A 15,210-nucleotide genomic window follows, 5' to 3' on the forward strand; every position below is an offset into this window, starting at 1 on the left:
AAAAACATTAAGATCACACAGCTAGTGTGAGGTCGAGTCAGAATCCCAAGGTAGATCTTTGCAAAGCACTCTCTTTTTTACCACCATATTTCGTAAATTCTAAGGTACACTTTTATTTTCATTTTAAATAATCTCCAAAATTTGGAAGTGTTTTACAATTGCTATATTTTATAGTCAATTGTAGAAATTATAGTAAGATTTCTCCTTAACTTTTGAAATTTTTACGAATCAATAGTCATTTTTAGTTGCCTTAATTTCAAAACCACATGAGATAAAAAATTAGGTCTTTAAGGAAAAATTATATATGTAAAAGCTGTCTGTTACCCACAGAGTATGAAATACTAAATTCATAATATTTCAGAACAAATTTAATCGAGTTTGGTCATTTTCTGTGTTACCTGTACTAATTCTGTTTCATAGTATTAAATCATCAGTAAATATTTCTCATTGTCTTTTTTTCTAACAAATGCACATAAATTTTGAATCTTGCTCACATTGCACCTAAATGAAGTAGTAATGTAAAGTGCATGTTTATGGCGTTACTAGACTTTAATGCATGTTTGTTTTCCTTATTTCTATGTTATCTATGGGCCAAGGTAATTACTTGCAGTTTTGGCTTGAGTATCACTTTTAACCTAGCTTAGAAAAAAGGCTTAATAACCATCTATGTATGATGACTTGGATATAGTCTAATCTGGAAATAGTATTAGAGGTCATTTAAATTTGTCCATTAACAATTTTTCCCTATATGATGATGATTTAGGCTTTTTGGATAGAGCTCTCAAGGTTATATGGCTCTTTATATTTTTGCAAAGCATACTTATTTTAAAGTTATCTTCTCTACTAGACAGCAGTCTGCTTTTTTAAAACTATTACCGCTTTATCCTAACTTGGTCAGTCTTTTTCAGACCTTTTACCACGTTGCTGCTCTCCTCTGGAAAAATTTCATTTTGTCATTGAGCTTTGGAAATTGGGAGCCTCAAGTATTGGCTCCCAATTCTGCACTGGAAAAATTACCTCATTTTTCCAGAGGAGAATAGTGGTGCTGTTACTTCTTTTTATCTGTTAATGTGTCAGACATTGTGTTAGCTTTTTCTTAAGCTGCCATATCACACTTTTAGCTCATATTGAACTTGTAAACAATTCAGGCTTCATGCTCCCCCATTTTTACACCTCCCCTAGTTTACTCATATTGTTTCCTGCTCAGGTAGTGGTATGTTAGAATTGTATATGTATTCCAATTGTAATTTTATTCTGTTAATTTTTTTTCAGTTACTTGAAAGTATATTTGAAACTCTTGTCTTTTTTTTATTCAGATGTTAAATTATTCTTTTCAAGCTTGTGCTATCTGCATATCTTATAAATATGCATTCTCTGTTATGGAAGTAGTAGATACTAGTAGTGGAGAGGACAAAGAATAAAATTTTGTGGCATATTCAGCAAAATCTTAACATTCTCATTTTTTGAAATTACATTCCAACCTGTAAATCAGATGATATATTTATGGAGTTTTTTATCTATACTTAGATGATACTTATTAAATAGCAGTGTATACTTAGCAAGTTTTAGTAAAAGTTAAATGTCATATTTTGCCTCCGTAAAGAAGATGAAACAACAATAGTTTCTTGTACTCTAAGAACTTATACTTGAAAAGTTTTGAGTGTCAACACTGCCTTTTCATTTTATGCAGGATGATAGCAAGCAGGCACAGTTCTTAGCTCTAGCTGTTGTTTACTTCATTTCGGTTCTGATGGTTTCCAAGTATCGTGACATTTTAGAACCCCAGCGAGAGACTGCAAGAACTGGAAGCCAGCCAGGTAGAAACATCAGACAAGAAATAAATTCACCAACAAGTACAGGTACTTAATATTTGTCTAATTATTTGAATTTTCATCATCATTTATCTCCTTTTTATTTCATTTTACATCTAGATTTAAACTGGTTCTATTCATAATCACCTCAAGTATTTATAAGTAGGTGGTATATAAATGCCAATTTAATATTCTTTAATTACACAAAAATGTAGAATGATATTTCCTATATTCTCATTTTATCAGAGAGTTTTGGTTTTAATTTTTCTATTTATTAATACAAATCATTTATACTACTGTTTAATATGCAAATAACTCATATATTTTAAATGTATAATTTTAAACTTTATAAACATATGAAAGTAGGAGGTCCTTATAGAGTAGTTCAATATCAACAATAAGCCAAAGTGTAAATCTTTATACCCAAGATCAAAGATAGCATCCCTCTTTCTTTCCTTCTTCCTTTCTTTCTTTCTTTCTTTCTTTCTTTCTTTCTTTCTTTCTTTCTTTCTTTCTTTCTTTCATTCATTGTGTATAGTTATTTCAGTATCTAAATATTCTGTCAGAGATTTATAATAAACAAACATACATTCTAAACTTTATACCAAAGTTGCTTCAACTAAAATCAAAGACTTCTAGACATCAGTGAACCATTTTGGATCATGTTGTCTTTCTCATCTATAGAAGATGCTCATGTTGTAGGAGTTCATGCATTGTCAGCTTTATCTACTCTGCTTGGAAATGATAAACACATTTTCTGGCAACTAATATTTTAATATCATGGGGAGCCTTTTATCAATTGCATTTCTTGCCGGGTGTTTACATCAAGGTTGTTTCTCTGTTGTTTGCAGTGTGACCTTAGTAACCCAGTGGTTATTTCATGTACCACTGGATTAATTTGTAACAGAAATTATCTTTCCTAAATAAATGCATATGATATACAAATTAAATGAATATTTTTAAAAGTGAGTAGAAATTAGTGGTCAAATCTCTGCATTTTGTTTTCCATATTCATATCATATCTCATTTATTTTTATCACTGTTGTGGAAATACAGATTATACTTAACTCTAAATCTTTGCTGTTGCATGCTGTATTTATTTTTAGTACGTAAACATGATATTTCTTTGTAGTATACTTTTGCTTTTAACTTTATTCTTCAAATTAAATGTTATCCTACCATTGCAGTTTGTCTTTTGACCATTTAAAACCCTGAGACTCTATATGTTAATCAACTCTTTCTTCATTTTTAATACATGCATAACAGTCGTATATGTATAAAGCAAGCAATATTTTAGCGAACCTTCCAGTTCTGATTTTCTTCTGTTTGTTGTATGTTGTGTATGTTGCTAAAATTACTCTACTTAACGAGTATATTATTTCCTTTCTCTTAAATACATAACTTCTTTCCTTCCTCCAGAGATGTGGTCTTTACTACTAGTATGTTTGCATGTTGTAGTGATATAGAACTGTCTTGGATCTTCAGTGGACCATGTTGCAGGTTGTTACATGCTGGCTCAAATTTGATTCCATAATTTTCTCCACAGTTGTGGTCATACCATCTATCCCTCATCCAAGTTTGAACCATGGATTCCTTGCCAAGTTAATTCCTGAGCAGAGCTTTGCCCACTCATTTTACAAAGGTAATATTAACCTCATCTCCTGACCTGTTCGGGTATTCTTAAATTTCATAAATTGTTATACAATAACCATCCATAATCTAATTGTTTATAAACAATCATACACCTCAGGTTTCAAGAAGATATAATATGTTGTATTTATACCTGGCTATTGAGAGCAAAATATAGTTTTTATATTTATATTCCATTATATTTCTTTAAGTATCATCTGCAAATTAAGGCTGCCTAATTATATGTATAATAATATGCACAGTGGTGGCATTCACTGGAGATTGCAGAAGAGTCACGTCTTATTAGTGGGACTAAATTAGCCCTAAAATGAAGGCTACTATGTAATGACAACAAAAAAGTTGAGAAAAACAAGCCTCGAAAGCATCAAACTGATAAGTTATTTAATTTTCTGTCGGAACAAAATTCCAACTCTTTTTAAAGGAATACAAAAAAATTCTTCACCAAACAATGTAAAATTCAACATTAAGCATCTAATAAAAAATCATTAAATGTGCAAAGAAGCAAGAAAATGTGATGCATAAGCAGAAGAAAAAAATCAGTCAGTAGAAACAGATTCAGAAAGGATAGATATAGCAGAATCGTCAGATAAGGGCATTCCAACATCTATTATAAATATGTTCAAGATGTTTTTCAATTTAAAGGAAAAAGTGAACATAATGTGAAGAAAAATGGAAGATTTTTGTAAAAGAACCAATTTGTAGTCTTAGAGATGAAAAATAAAATAGCCAAAATGATGTCTCTGGGTAAGATTAACATGAGATTAGTCTGTGCAGAACAAAGGTGAGCCAAACTATGCCCCCCCCAGGATTTTCCCGTGTACACACCCTGCATAATTCCTGGGACAGTGAATATGATAGATTTTTACTATTGTGACAGGGTTATGTTATATATGTTAGCACAGTTGCTTCTTCTTTTTTTTTTTTGGCTTAAAACAGAAATGTATTCTCTCATAGTTTTGGAGGCTAGAAGTCCAAATCAAAGTGTCAGCAGGGCCGTGCTCTCCCTGAGGGCTCTACGGGAGGATCCTTCCTTGTTTCTTCCTAGCTTATGGTGGGTGCTGGCAATCCTCAGCTTTCCTTGGCTTGTGTGAGCATCAACTCCAATCTCTGTCTCCATCTTCACATGACCATCTTCTCTCTGTGCCTGTGTCCAGATTTCCTTCTTTTTGTAAGAATACCAGTCATATTGGACATGGGCCCCTCTCTAATCCAGTTTGACCTCATTTTCACTTGATTATATCTTTAAAGACCCTATTTCCAAATAAGGTCATATTCACAGGTTTTGGGGGGACATGAATTTGGAGGGAACGTTATTCAATCCATTGTAACTACTCAAGGGTTGGTTCATTGCTTTGTGGGTCTTTTAGTCTTGTCTTTTTTCTTCTTCTCCTTTGATACTTGATTCGCATCTTTTTAGCACAGTTGCTTTTAAGAAAAGGTGATTATACAGGTAGCTCTGACCTAATCACATGAACCCTGTAAAGGCAGAGAGTTTTCTCTGGCTGGTTTGGAAGAGGAAATGAGAGAGCCTCAAAGTGTGAGAGGGATCTGAAATAAAGGAAGTTTTTCATTGCTGAGATGGAGGTGACCATGCAACAAAGACCTGAGACCACCTTGTAGGAGCTGAGAGCACTTCCCGGCAAGGAACTGAATTCTGCCAATAACTGGAGTAATTTTAGAGAGGGCCTTGAGCTCCAGATGATACCACCGTTCAGTGTACTTCATACATTGGCTAATGATATGGAAGAACAACTTATAGAACAAATAAAGCAGCAAAGTATTTCTTATTACAACTTGATGAATGGACAGATATTTTTCATAAACGTGCAAACTTTGGACGTAATGATGAAATAAAGGAAAAATTCTTTTCAGCTTTATTGCTTTCAAAGGCATCTAACTCTGAGTTGGATAAACTAAGAAGGATTAGACTAAATTAGATTAGATTAGATTGGAGTGTCGTCTGGAATTTGTTTTGTGTAGAAGTGTGTTCCAAAAGGTTAACTGCAGTGACTAGAATATACTCTGGAGTAGTTAACCTGATTAAGGCGCCTGCATCAAAATATCTATGCACTGCTTTCTTTATCAAGAAAAGTTTACTATGAAACAATTTTAGCTGAACTGCATAATGGTCTTAGTGGTATAATAAAATTTTGAATTACTTTAAGGCCGATGTGGTAAATTTTCTATTCTTTTTTTCTTTTTTGCGATACGTGGGCCTCTCACTGTTGTGGCCTCTCCCGTTGCGGAGCACAGGCTCCGGACGCGCAGGCTTAGTGGCCATGGCTCACGGGCCCAGCCGCTCCGCGGCATGTGAGATCTTCCCGGACCGGGGCACAAACCCGTTTCCCTTGCATCGGCAGGCAAACTCTTAACCACGGCGCCACCAGGGAAGCCTCTCTATTCTTTTAATTATATGATAATATGCAAGGTGATAGTAAGTAACTGTTACTGCGTGCTGTCATGCAGTGGTTATTGAGAGGAAAAGTTCTGTTGATGATGTTGGAAATACAAAGTCAATTCTTAGTGTTTTTACAGGATAAGAAACCAGTTTCATTCCACTCTTTAAAAATTAGTAGAACTGGCCTCTTTGTCAGACATATAAACTGTGTTTAATGAACTTAGTACTTCCAAGCAGGAAAGGATTGCATCATGTATTTTTAGTGTGAGAAAAGATGAAAGAATAAAAATAAAAGTTAGAATGTTGGAAGTACACAGTTTCTATGATATTTTGCATAATTTAATAAAAATTATTTTAATAATATTTATTATATAAGTTATTAATGAAGTATCTCTATCTTAAGAATGATCTTGATTTTGCTCATCTTGAAAAGTTATCTCCTATCATTTTATGTATTTGATAGAATGTCTTGTATTTTATTTTACATTAAAAGGAGATACGTATAAACAAAATTTATGGATCTGGAATCTATTTATTTCATTGAAATATAATTTATGTTTGATTATAACTATATGGGATAAATTATTGGAAATGAGTATTGATGAACATTGAGGGTATATTTTGAAGATACAGCATTTCTAGTTTCATTTTGGGTAAAAGTATAAAATGAATACATGTTCTGAGCTCTCTGAGTTCTCATTCTATCAACATAACTCTGTGACTCGGCTTTCTCCACTCTGCGTGTTATTAAAATAAAACAAAAATAGGCTAGCTATATGTTATTCCCATGAGTAGTAGTATTACCAGTTCTACTTGGATTAGATAAGTTAACAAGCAAAAGTTCATCACATTATAAACTTTAAATATTTATATTCCCAGTATTTGTTCAAAATGTTTATATAGGCATTTCTTTTGGGGAATCACTCTTTGCTTAAAACTTTTTGTTTATTTATGTGTACTGAAAAAAGTTACAAGTACAGTAACATTTGTCTAGATTGATCACCTATACCCACACTTTCAGTGAACAACATGGATAGTTTTTGTATTTTTTTTCCCAATTTACCTTTGTTCTGATTATATTCATTGAAATTTAATTTTATGTCTATGGAGTCAAATAATACAAGCTTTTATGCTTTTATTTTCTGTTTTGAGAAGACTGATCTGGACTACTCTTCAACTCCTTCACACTTTACTGCCTTTTTTCGCCTCGTTATTGAGCCTTTTAAAAAATTCTGAACTAGCTCTTTGGCCTCTCTCTTCTTAATCTTTGATAGTCCTTCAGCCCTTCGAGTATTGCGTAGTTTCTTCCTTGGACTTCTTGTCTCTAGTCATTTAGTCCAGGGGCCCCCAACTCCCGGGCCATAGACCGGTACTGGTCCGTGACCTGTTAGGAACTGGGCCACACAGCAGGAGGTGAGGTGGGTGGCAGGCGAGCGAGTGAAGCTTCATCGGCAGCTCCACTCCCCATCGCTCTCCATCGCTCCGCATCACTCCCCATCGCTCATATTACCACCTGAACCATCCCCCCCACCAACCTTCCATGGAAAAACTGTCTTCCACGAAACCAGTCCCTGGTGCCAAAAATGGTTGGGGACTGCTGATTTAGTCTGTTACTGATGACAGGTTTTAAAATAACATTATTACATAAAATAATAAAGTAATGAAATGTAATTTATATTTAATATAATACATTCATTTAATAAATATTTTATAATATAACAAATATAATAATTTTTCTTTCTAAAAATTTCTAAGGGATTCCTATGGTTTTCAAAACAGTTAAAATGTCTTAACTTATAGTGGCAAGACTACTCTAGTTCTAACTTATCTGGATTACTACAGTCATCTCCAAAGTGGTTTCCTCGCCTCTTGTCTTGCTGATCTTTATTTGATTTTTTATAGTTTTGCCGCAGTTTATTTTAAAATATAAATGAGATTATGTCTCTTTTTGACATAAAAATTTCTCATAACATTTAGAGTAAAATATCACTACCTTCCTAACTTCATCTCCTGTGGTTCTTGCATCTGCTCACTCCAGTGAAACTACCTTTTAGTTCTTTAATCATGCCAAGCACTTTCCTGCCTCGTGACCTTTGTATTTTGTTCCTAGTTTTTGGCTCTCTCTTCTCCCTATTTTTTGTATGATTGGAGAGTACGTATCCTTCAGGTGTCTGGTTAAAGGTCACCTCCTCACAGAGGCTTTCCCTGACTACTATAGCTAAGGAGCTTCCACCCCACAACCACCTTATTTTCTTATCATGGCATCCTCTTTATTTCCCTTCTTACACTTATACAATTTATTTATTTGTTTGTCTATTAGAATGTGTGCTTGAAGAAGGTAATTCCTAATATCTAGCATGACACTTGGAAGTACATACAGTAAATATTTGTTAAGTAAATGGGTAAGTTATTGAGAAAGCTAAACAATTTTTAAAAAGCTGAATATTGATGGTAGCCATAAAATGTATTTCATTAATAAACATACTTAAAACAGAGAAAATAAATTTTTATTCATAGCTTGTCCTAGAAGCTGTAGAAGCTTTGTGTTAATTTTCCACATTAGGTTTCAAAAGAAGAATGTTAATATGTAGGTGAACTTACAAATAAATATGTTGTATTAGTTTTCCTCTAGCAATTTATTGTCAGGGAAAAGAATTATGTTCACAGGAATTAAAATAATTAAGATATTGTGCCACTTATACGAGAACAGACATATGGCATAAACAGTCTACAAATAGGTAGGAATTTGTATGAGTATTTCATATATAATAAATATAACTTTTCTAATCAAATGGAAGAGGAAGTATTATTTGGCAAATGGTATTGGTATTACCAAATGGGGTAGCCAATTGAAAAAAATAAATTTATATCCTTATTCCATATAACAGGCTAAATAAATTCCACATGTATTAAAATTTAAAGCGAAAAAGGAAACTGAACATAATTCAAGAAAATTAAAATTTATATAATATAAGAAAAGATGTTTTAAATCATAACATCAAGTTGTAAAGATATGACTAAATAAGTTTTATTTATCTGCATGTCTGAAAATGTTAACAAAATTAAAAGAAAAAATGCAAACAGGAAAAAATTTACATTTAGTGTTAAAAGTTAATCCTTAATAAATAAAGAACTCTTACAGATCAATTAAAAGAATATATCACAGTAATGGAAAAATGTAAAAAATAGCTGAACAGTTAATAAGAGAAAGGCAATGTAGGTACAAATAAGGGAAATTTATTTAAATCTACTCATAATCAAATACATTTATACTGAAACAAAACTGTACCAAAATTTTCAAATTGGGCAAAATTTTGAAGGGTGAGAATATAAGTAATGTGCATTTTACATAGAATAAAAATATCCGTGATCCTTGTTCTACTAATTTTACTCTTAGAAGTATATATTAAGGGAACAATGAAAGATATGCCAATAATTTTTTTACCACTCAGTTTTTATTTATTGCATACTTAGAAATAAAGCTAACATTTATTAAATAAGTTGCTACATTCATATAATCAAACACTATGATTTCAGCTTGCACATTTGTTATTTTATCTTTTGGAGTCATTTTTAATGGACTCGTAATTCATTATATGGGTACATTATAATTTATTTTACGAGTACTCTACACTGTCATTTGTATAATATTTATAGAATTCTTATTGAATACTGATGTCAAATATCCTATATATTTTATCTTATTTATAACTGAAAATCATGCTCAGTTTTCCCTAACAAATATTTTTTTTAAACTTCGACTCTTTAAAATAAATGTCTGTTTTCAGTATTAGTAAGGGTACCAACAAAAGCCTCCCTCCTCTCTTTTTTCTTTCATCTTCTAATTTGATCTTTTTTCAACTTACCTTATGATTCATTCATTATTCATTCATTGCTGAATAAATGAATGGTTTCCTATTACATACTAGGTACTAGAGATACATAATAGTGATCACAAAGTCCCTATGTTTATGAAGCTAACATTCTAGTGAGGAAGATAGACTTTTAGAAACCACACACTTAAGTATATAATTGCAAACTATGTTGTATTCTAAGAAATAAAATTACAGATTATTGTGAGAAGGTACAAAAGAAGAAACAATTTAATTTGGGGGTTGGGAAAGGCCTTATAGAAATGATATTTAAGCTTTGAACCAAACAATGAAGTCAGTTAGTTTGGGAAAAAGACTGGGGATAGTGGAAGCACATTTCTGAAAAGGTAGCCACGTATTCAGAGAAATTCCTTGGCATATTTTGGGAACGTATGTGGGTGGAACATAAGAATCAAGTGAAAGGGAAGCATTCCATAAATTTAGACAGGTAAGCAGGAACCAAATCATGTAGAGCTTGTAAACTATACTAAGGATCTGTTTTTTAAACTAAGCAGAGGAGTGTTATATTAGTGTTCCATTGCTGCCATAACAAAATACCACAGACTTACTGGCCTAAAACAACACAAATTTATTATTTTATAGTTCTATAGATCAGAAGTCTTACATGGATTTCACCAGGCTAAAATCAAGACATCCTCAAGGCTGCATGCCTTTTTGGAGGCTCTTGAGGAGAATCCATTTTCCTTGCCTTTTCCAGCTTCCAGAGGCCACTCATATTCTTGGCTTATGGCTTTGTTTCTTATTCCTCCATTTTTAAAACCAAGAACTGTGCATCTTTCGGGCTATTCTTCTGTAGTCATATCTTCCTCTGAGCACAGCTAGGAAAGGTTTTCTGCTTTGAAGTTTGATTGAGCTGACCTGGATAATCCAGGCTAGTCTCTTCTCCAAGCCCTTCCATTTAATGTCCTTTTTGCCATGTAAGGTAATATTCACAGGTTATGGAGATTAGGACGTGGACGTCGTTGGGAGAGAGGGGCATAATTCTGCCTGCTACAAGTATCATACAATTTTACAAGAGTATTCTGGTTTATAATTTTATAAGAGTATTCTGAGTACAATGAGGGAATAGATTTAGAGGGGCATTGAGGGTAACTGAATAAACCATCAGAGACTATTGCTTTCTAGGTAAGAACTGCTATTGCTTAGGACTAAGGTGTAGCGGCAGTAGAGATTAAACAGGAAGATAAATTAGACATACTTTGGAAGTAAAATTGACAGGATATGGTAAAAGATTGGATCTGGGGCATGAGGGTATGAGAAGTTTTCAAAGATAATACCTAGCTGTCTGGTCTGAAGTACCAAGATGATAAGTAATCATTTGTCAAAGCAAGAAAGAATGGAGGTAGATTATTTGAAGAGAATGACCAAGACTTCCATTTTTAGATGTATTAATTTTGAGATGTCTGTGGAAATCTTCTAAGCCTTTGGGAAGCTAAATCAAGCAAGTACATTACAGCCTGATACATTTCTTAATCCTCATAGCACACATAAGATCTATATTTTTCAAGTGCGGTCCTTGCAGCTTTCAAAGCGTAACTAACTTGTTCAAGATAACATGGAAAACTAGTGAGTTGTGGAGCCAGAATTGAAACCTTTATCAATTTGACCACATTCCCATTATCTTTCTTATGACATATCCTTTTCAGAAAGGAAGGAGAAATACCCAAAGTACCTGAAGGGAGGTGGGAGTAAGAGGTTGTTCTTTTAGGGTGGGAGATACTGATCTGCAGATAAAGGGACCAGAGCTAGGGATGAGAGGTAGAAATTGAAGATAAGTAGAGAGAATAGCCGATAGAGTGGTTGGGATCTGTAATTTTCTTTTCTCTTTGGAGTTTTGGTTAATTTTTATGCAATTTAACTAATTTGCATTTAATATAAACAAGATATACAAGTTATATACAGATCTTTATGTTTATTTTAAATTACTCTAATGTGAATAGTTTGCTTAGTATTACTATTTGAAAAGCAAATAAGTAATCTTGATGTAATTTTTAGTGCTATACTAACAAGAAGCTATATGTTCCTTTCATGTTATTCCTTATTAAGGTAGTTTGGAAAATAGCAATTTGAGTAATTTAATAGGTAAGAAATATTGAAACACTTCATAAATTATCATAAAACAAGATTTTTGGCGGAAGGAATGTGTTAAATGAGGTCACCATGTAGAAATCATGTCATTTGTTGAACTTAACCCCATATTTTTCCGAACATGCATTAGATGAACTCATTAGGTTCAATGAAAAACAGTAAGAAAAAGAGGCATCTGGCACCCAACTGCCTGTTCTGACAAGGTTAAGATCACTCAGGCTAGTAATATTTCTCCTTTGTATACTGACATGGCCTATTGCTACAGAAACTGTGGAGAACTACTGAAAAGTTGGAAGTCTCCTGTCAGTAATATAACCTGCACAGGTGCAATCATTTATACTTTCTATGCTGCTCATGCTTAGCTTCTGTTGAAGTCACTTGGGTTAAATCCTCAAAGTACTTTAGTGTTACAAAGAAGCGTTCTGGAAACATGCAATTCATCTAAGCTGAAGTTTGTGCTATCATCTGAGAGTGTGTTCTATAAATGCATAATGGGAAATTAAGGTAGGTTTTTTGAGTATTGACCTGTTTTCTATTTGCAATTACTGTTATAAAATTTTTCATTGGTGTTTATTTTTATTTCTAGGTGAATAAGATCATAAACTTTACAAAACTTACGTATTTGAATAGAATTCTTATTGAAATATCAAAATTACTGCTCTTTTGAAATAATTCTTTTATCATTCACAGTAAAAAATTTAAGATTTTTATTACTGTATAAATATTTTGATGAGGCATTTGAAAATATTTTAATATTCAAATTTAATAAACTTTTAATTGTGTTTTATAATCAAGAGATCAAAATTTATGTTGAAGTTCCATGTATCTAGCTACTGAGTTATAGATTTTAATTGTCTACTGAGAGAGTCAGTTGAATAGAAAAGCAAAAAATTGTATAGTTGGTAGAAAAAATCTTTTTATATGACACCTTGTGGACACAAACCAAAGATTTTATTTTCTTAGATATTTTGTTTGCTAGCAAAATGCTTATATTTCAGACCAATACAACTTGAAAAGTTTACATTTTTGTGTAGCTCTTAATGTAAAACACATCATAAATAAAGATTCTGAGACATCATGTTAGGGTAAAGCCAAGCCTGTAGACAAGATCTATAAATTAGCTAAATTTAGACTAAGTGCTAGACTTGACTTTATGCCTTTTGACTATTAAACTCTTTAAGAAAAGTTAGCCCATGCTAGTAACTATTCCACTGTGATATTTTGTTGATGTTAGAGTTCTTATTTTGTTTCTGTGTTTACATTCTCTGTCCTGTTGCCATAGAAATGTCACTACCGCTGTTTAATTCTCTCCTGATTTTTCTGCTGTAATTGTTTTCTGTCCAAGATTATGTAACCTGTAGATTAAACATGCATGAAGTAAACTCAGTAGTATCTCTAAGAGTGGAAATAACTGGCTTAGCCATCTTCCCATCCTATATTCCTAGGTAATTTAATCAATTTCCAAAATTTGATTATCACCTCTGTTTGAATGTTCCCTAAATATATGGCCATAGTTTCCTTGACTTACAGATATAAATGTCCCAGAGATTCTGCATACTCAATTAATTCATTATTTTCCTGAACAAACTTGCTTCTTTTTTGCTTTCTTCTTCAGTTAGTGACATATCACCGTTCTTTTTTTTTCTTTAAGCTAGATATTTCAGAAACATCTTGATTCTTTCTCTTCTATCTTATTCCTAATGCTATTATTCTGATTTGTCTTAATCTGCTCTCACAAGGTTTTATTTAAAAAATGCCAAATTGTTAGCTTTACCTCTTAACCTTTTTCCTTCTCTAGTGTTTTGCCAGTAATATCACCGAAATTTTCTGTCTTCTCAAAAAAACTTTATATAGTTATTTTAAGTTTTAGCCTTAAGAACAACTAAGAAAAACCTATTTTTCATGTTGTTCATCTAGTGTTTGAATATTATCATGATGTTCTACGGAGTAATCTTTTGTTCTTTCAATTCTAACATCCTTGCCCAAACAAGCAAAACTAAAACCTATTTAATAAATATGAGGAAAACTGCCACATGACACGGACTTGTGAGAGATGTATATCTTTAGTTTCTTGTTCTAATAACCTTTCAAATCAAAGAAACAAAGAAATAAACAAAAACACCTAAGGGCAGTTTCGGTACTTCCCTGGTGGTGCAGTGGTTAAGAATCTGTCTGCCAGTGCAGGGAAGATGGGTTTGATCCCTGGTCCGGGAGGATCCCACATGCCGTGGAGCAACTAAGCCTGTGAGCCACAACTACTGAGCCCACGTGCCACAACTACTGAAGCCTGCGCACCCAAAGCCCGTGCTCCGCAACAAGAGAAGCCACTGCAATGAGAAGCCCACGCACCACAACGAAGACCCAACAAGCCAAGAATGAATGAGTGAATAAATAAATAAACAAACAAAGCTAAGGGCAGTTTTATAGAACTTACAGATGTTAATTTCAAAGAGATCATAGACATAATTTAGTTTGCCCTTCTTGTATTACAAAGAATAACTATTAGTAAAGTAATACAAATAGCTGCCATTTACTAAGTATCTACTTCATGCAGGAACTGCAAGTAAATAAGTGTGTATCTTATTTTCTTCTTCAACATGACTTTATTAAGTTAAAAGCTATTATTCCCATTGTACTTAGATTAAATTTTTCAAGGTCATCATTTAGAATTTGGTAACATATGAAAAACTTTATTATAATGACCTTTGTATAATGAGATTTGATAGGAATTTAACATTTTAAAGATGGTTTTCTTTTTATCTATTTTAGTTAGTAATATTATATACGTTTTCATACATATTTGTGATTCAATTTTCACAAATTGAAATTTATATTTATTCACAAAGAATGATCATTCCAAAATAATTGTTCTTAAAGACACATATAGGTTAAATTTGTGAGGCTCACTATTCTATTATCAAAGCATTTATCCTTGTGAACTAATCATTTGACATGCTTTTTGCAATTAACTCTTTAGCATTTTATGTATTGTGTGTAATTTAAAATATATCTTTAACTAGTTTAAATATTTCAATCAGGCATTTCATTATTGGTTACTGAAATACCAAAAAAGATATAAAAGTAACTTAATATTTTTAAGGAGATATTAGAGAAGTATAATAATTTATCTTGCATGATTGGTAGCTAACAATAGAAGTATAAAAGGGGAGCTTTATATAATAATTATTTACAAGCTGCTATAAGCAATTGTGGTAGGAACTATTTCTCCATGCTTATATATCAATTTTGAAATGCCAGATGTTTTATAAAAGAAACAGGGTTCTGTTGATGCTTGCCAAACAAAATGACAGGTGTATGTGGTTGATGTATTTTAATCAAGTTGTGTTGTTACGCAGATCCATTTAGCAGA

General features: G+C 32.6%; 1 protein-coding gene across 8 annotated transcripts in view; it reads left to right on the plus strand.

Moving 5' to 3' along the window:
• Window positions 1–15,210, plus strand: part of NBEA (neurobeachin) — a 630,595-nt gene that overhangs the window by 224,567 nt on the left and 390,818 nt on the right. For all 8 annotated transcript variants that reach the window (XM_079902587.1, XM_079902590.1, XM_079902583.1 and 5 more), the window contains 2 exons: window positions 1,691–1,859; window positions 3,358–3,453. In XM_079902587.1, the coding sequence (XP_079758713.1) occupies window positions 1,691–1,859; window positions 3,358–3,453 (265 nt within the window). The remainder of the gene's footprint in view (window positions 1–1,690; window positions 1,860–3,357; window positions 3,454–15,210) is intronic.

This window comes from Stenella coeruleoalba (assembly GCF_951394435.1).
Source record: "Stenella coeruleoalba genome assembly, chromosome: 18".
NCBI lineage: Eukaryota > Metazoa > Chordata > Mammalia > Artiodactyla > Delphinidae > Stenella > Stenella coeruleoalba.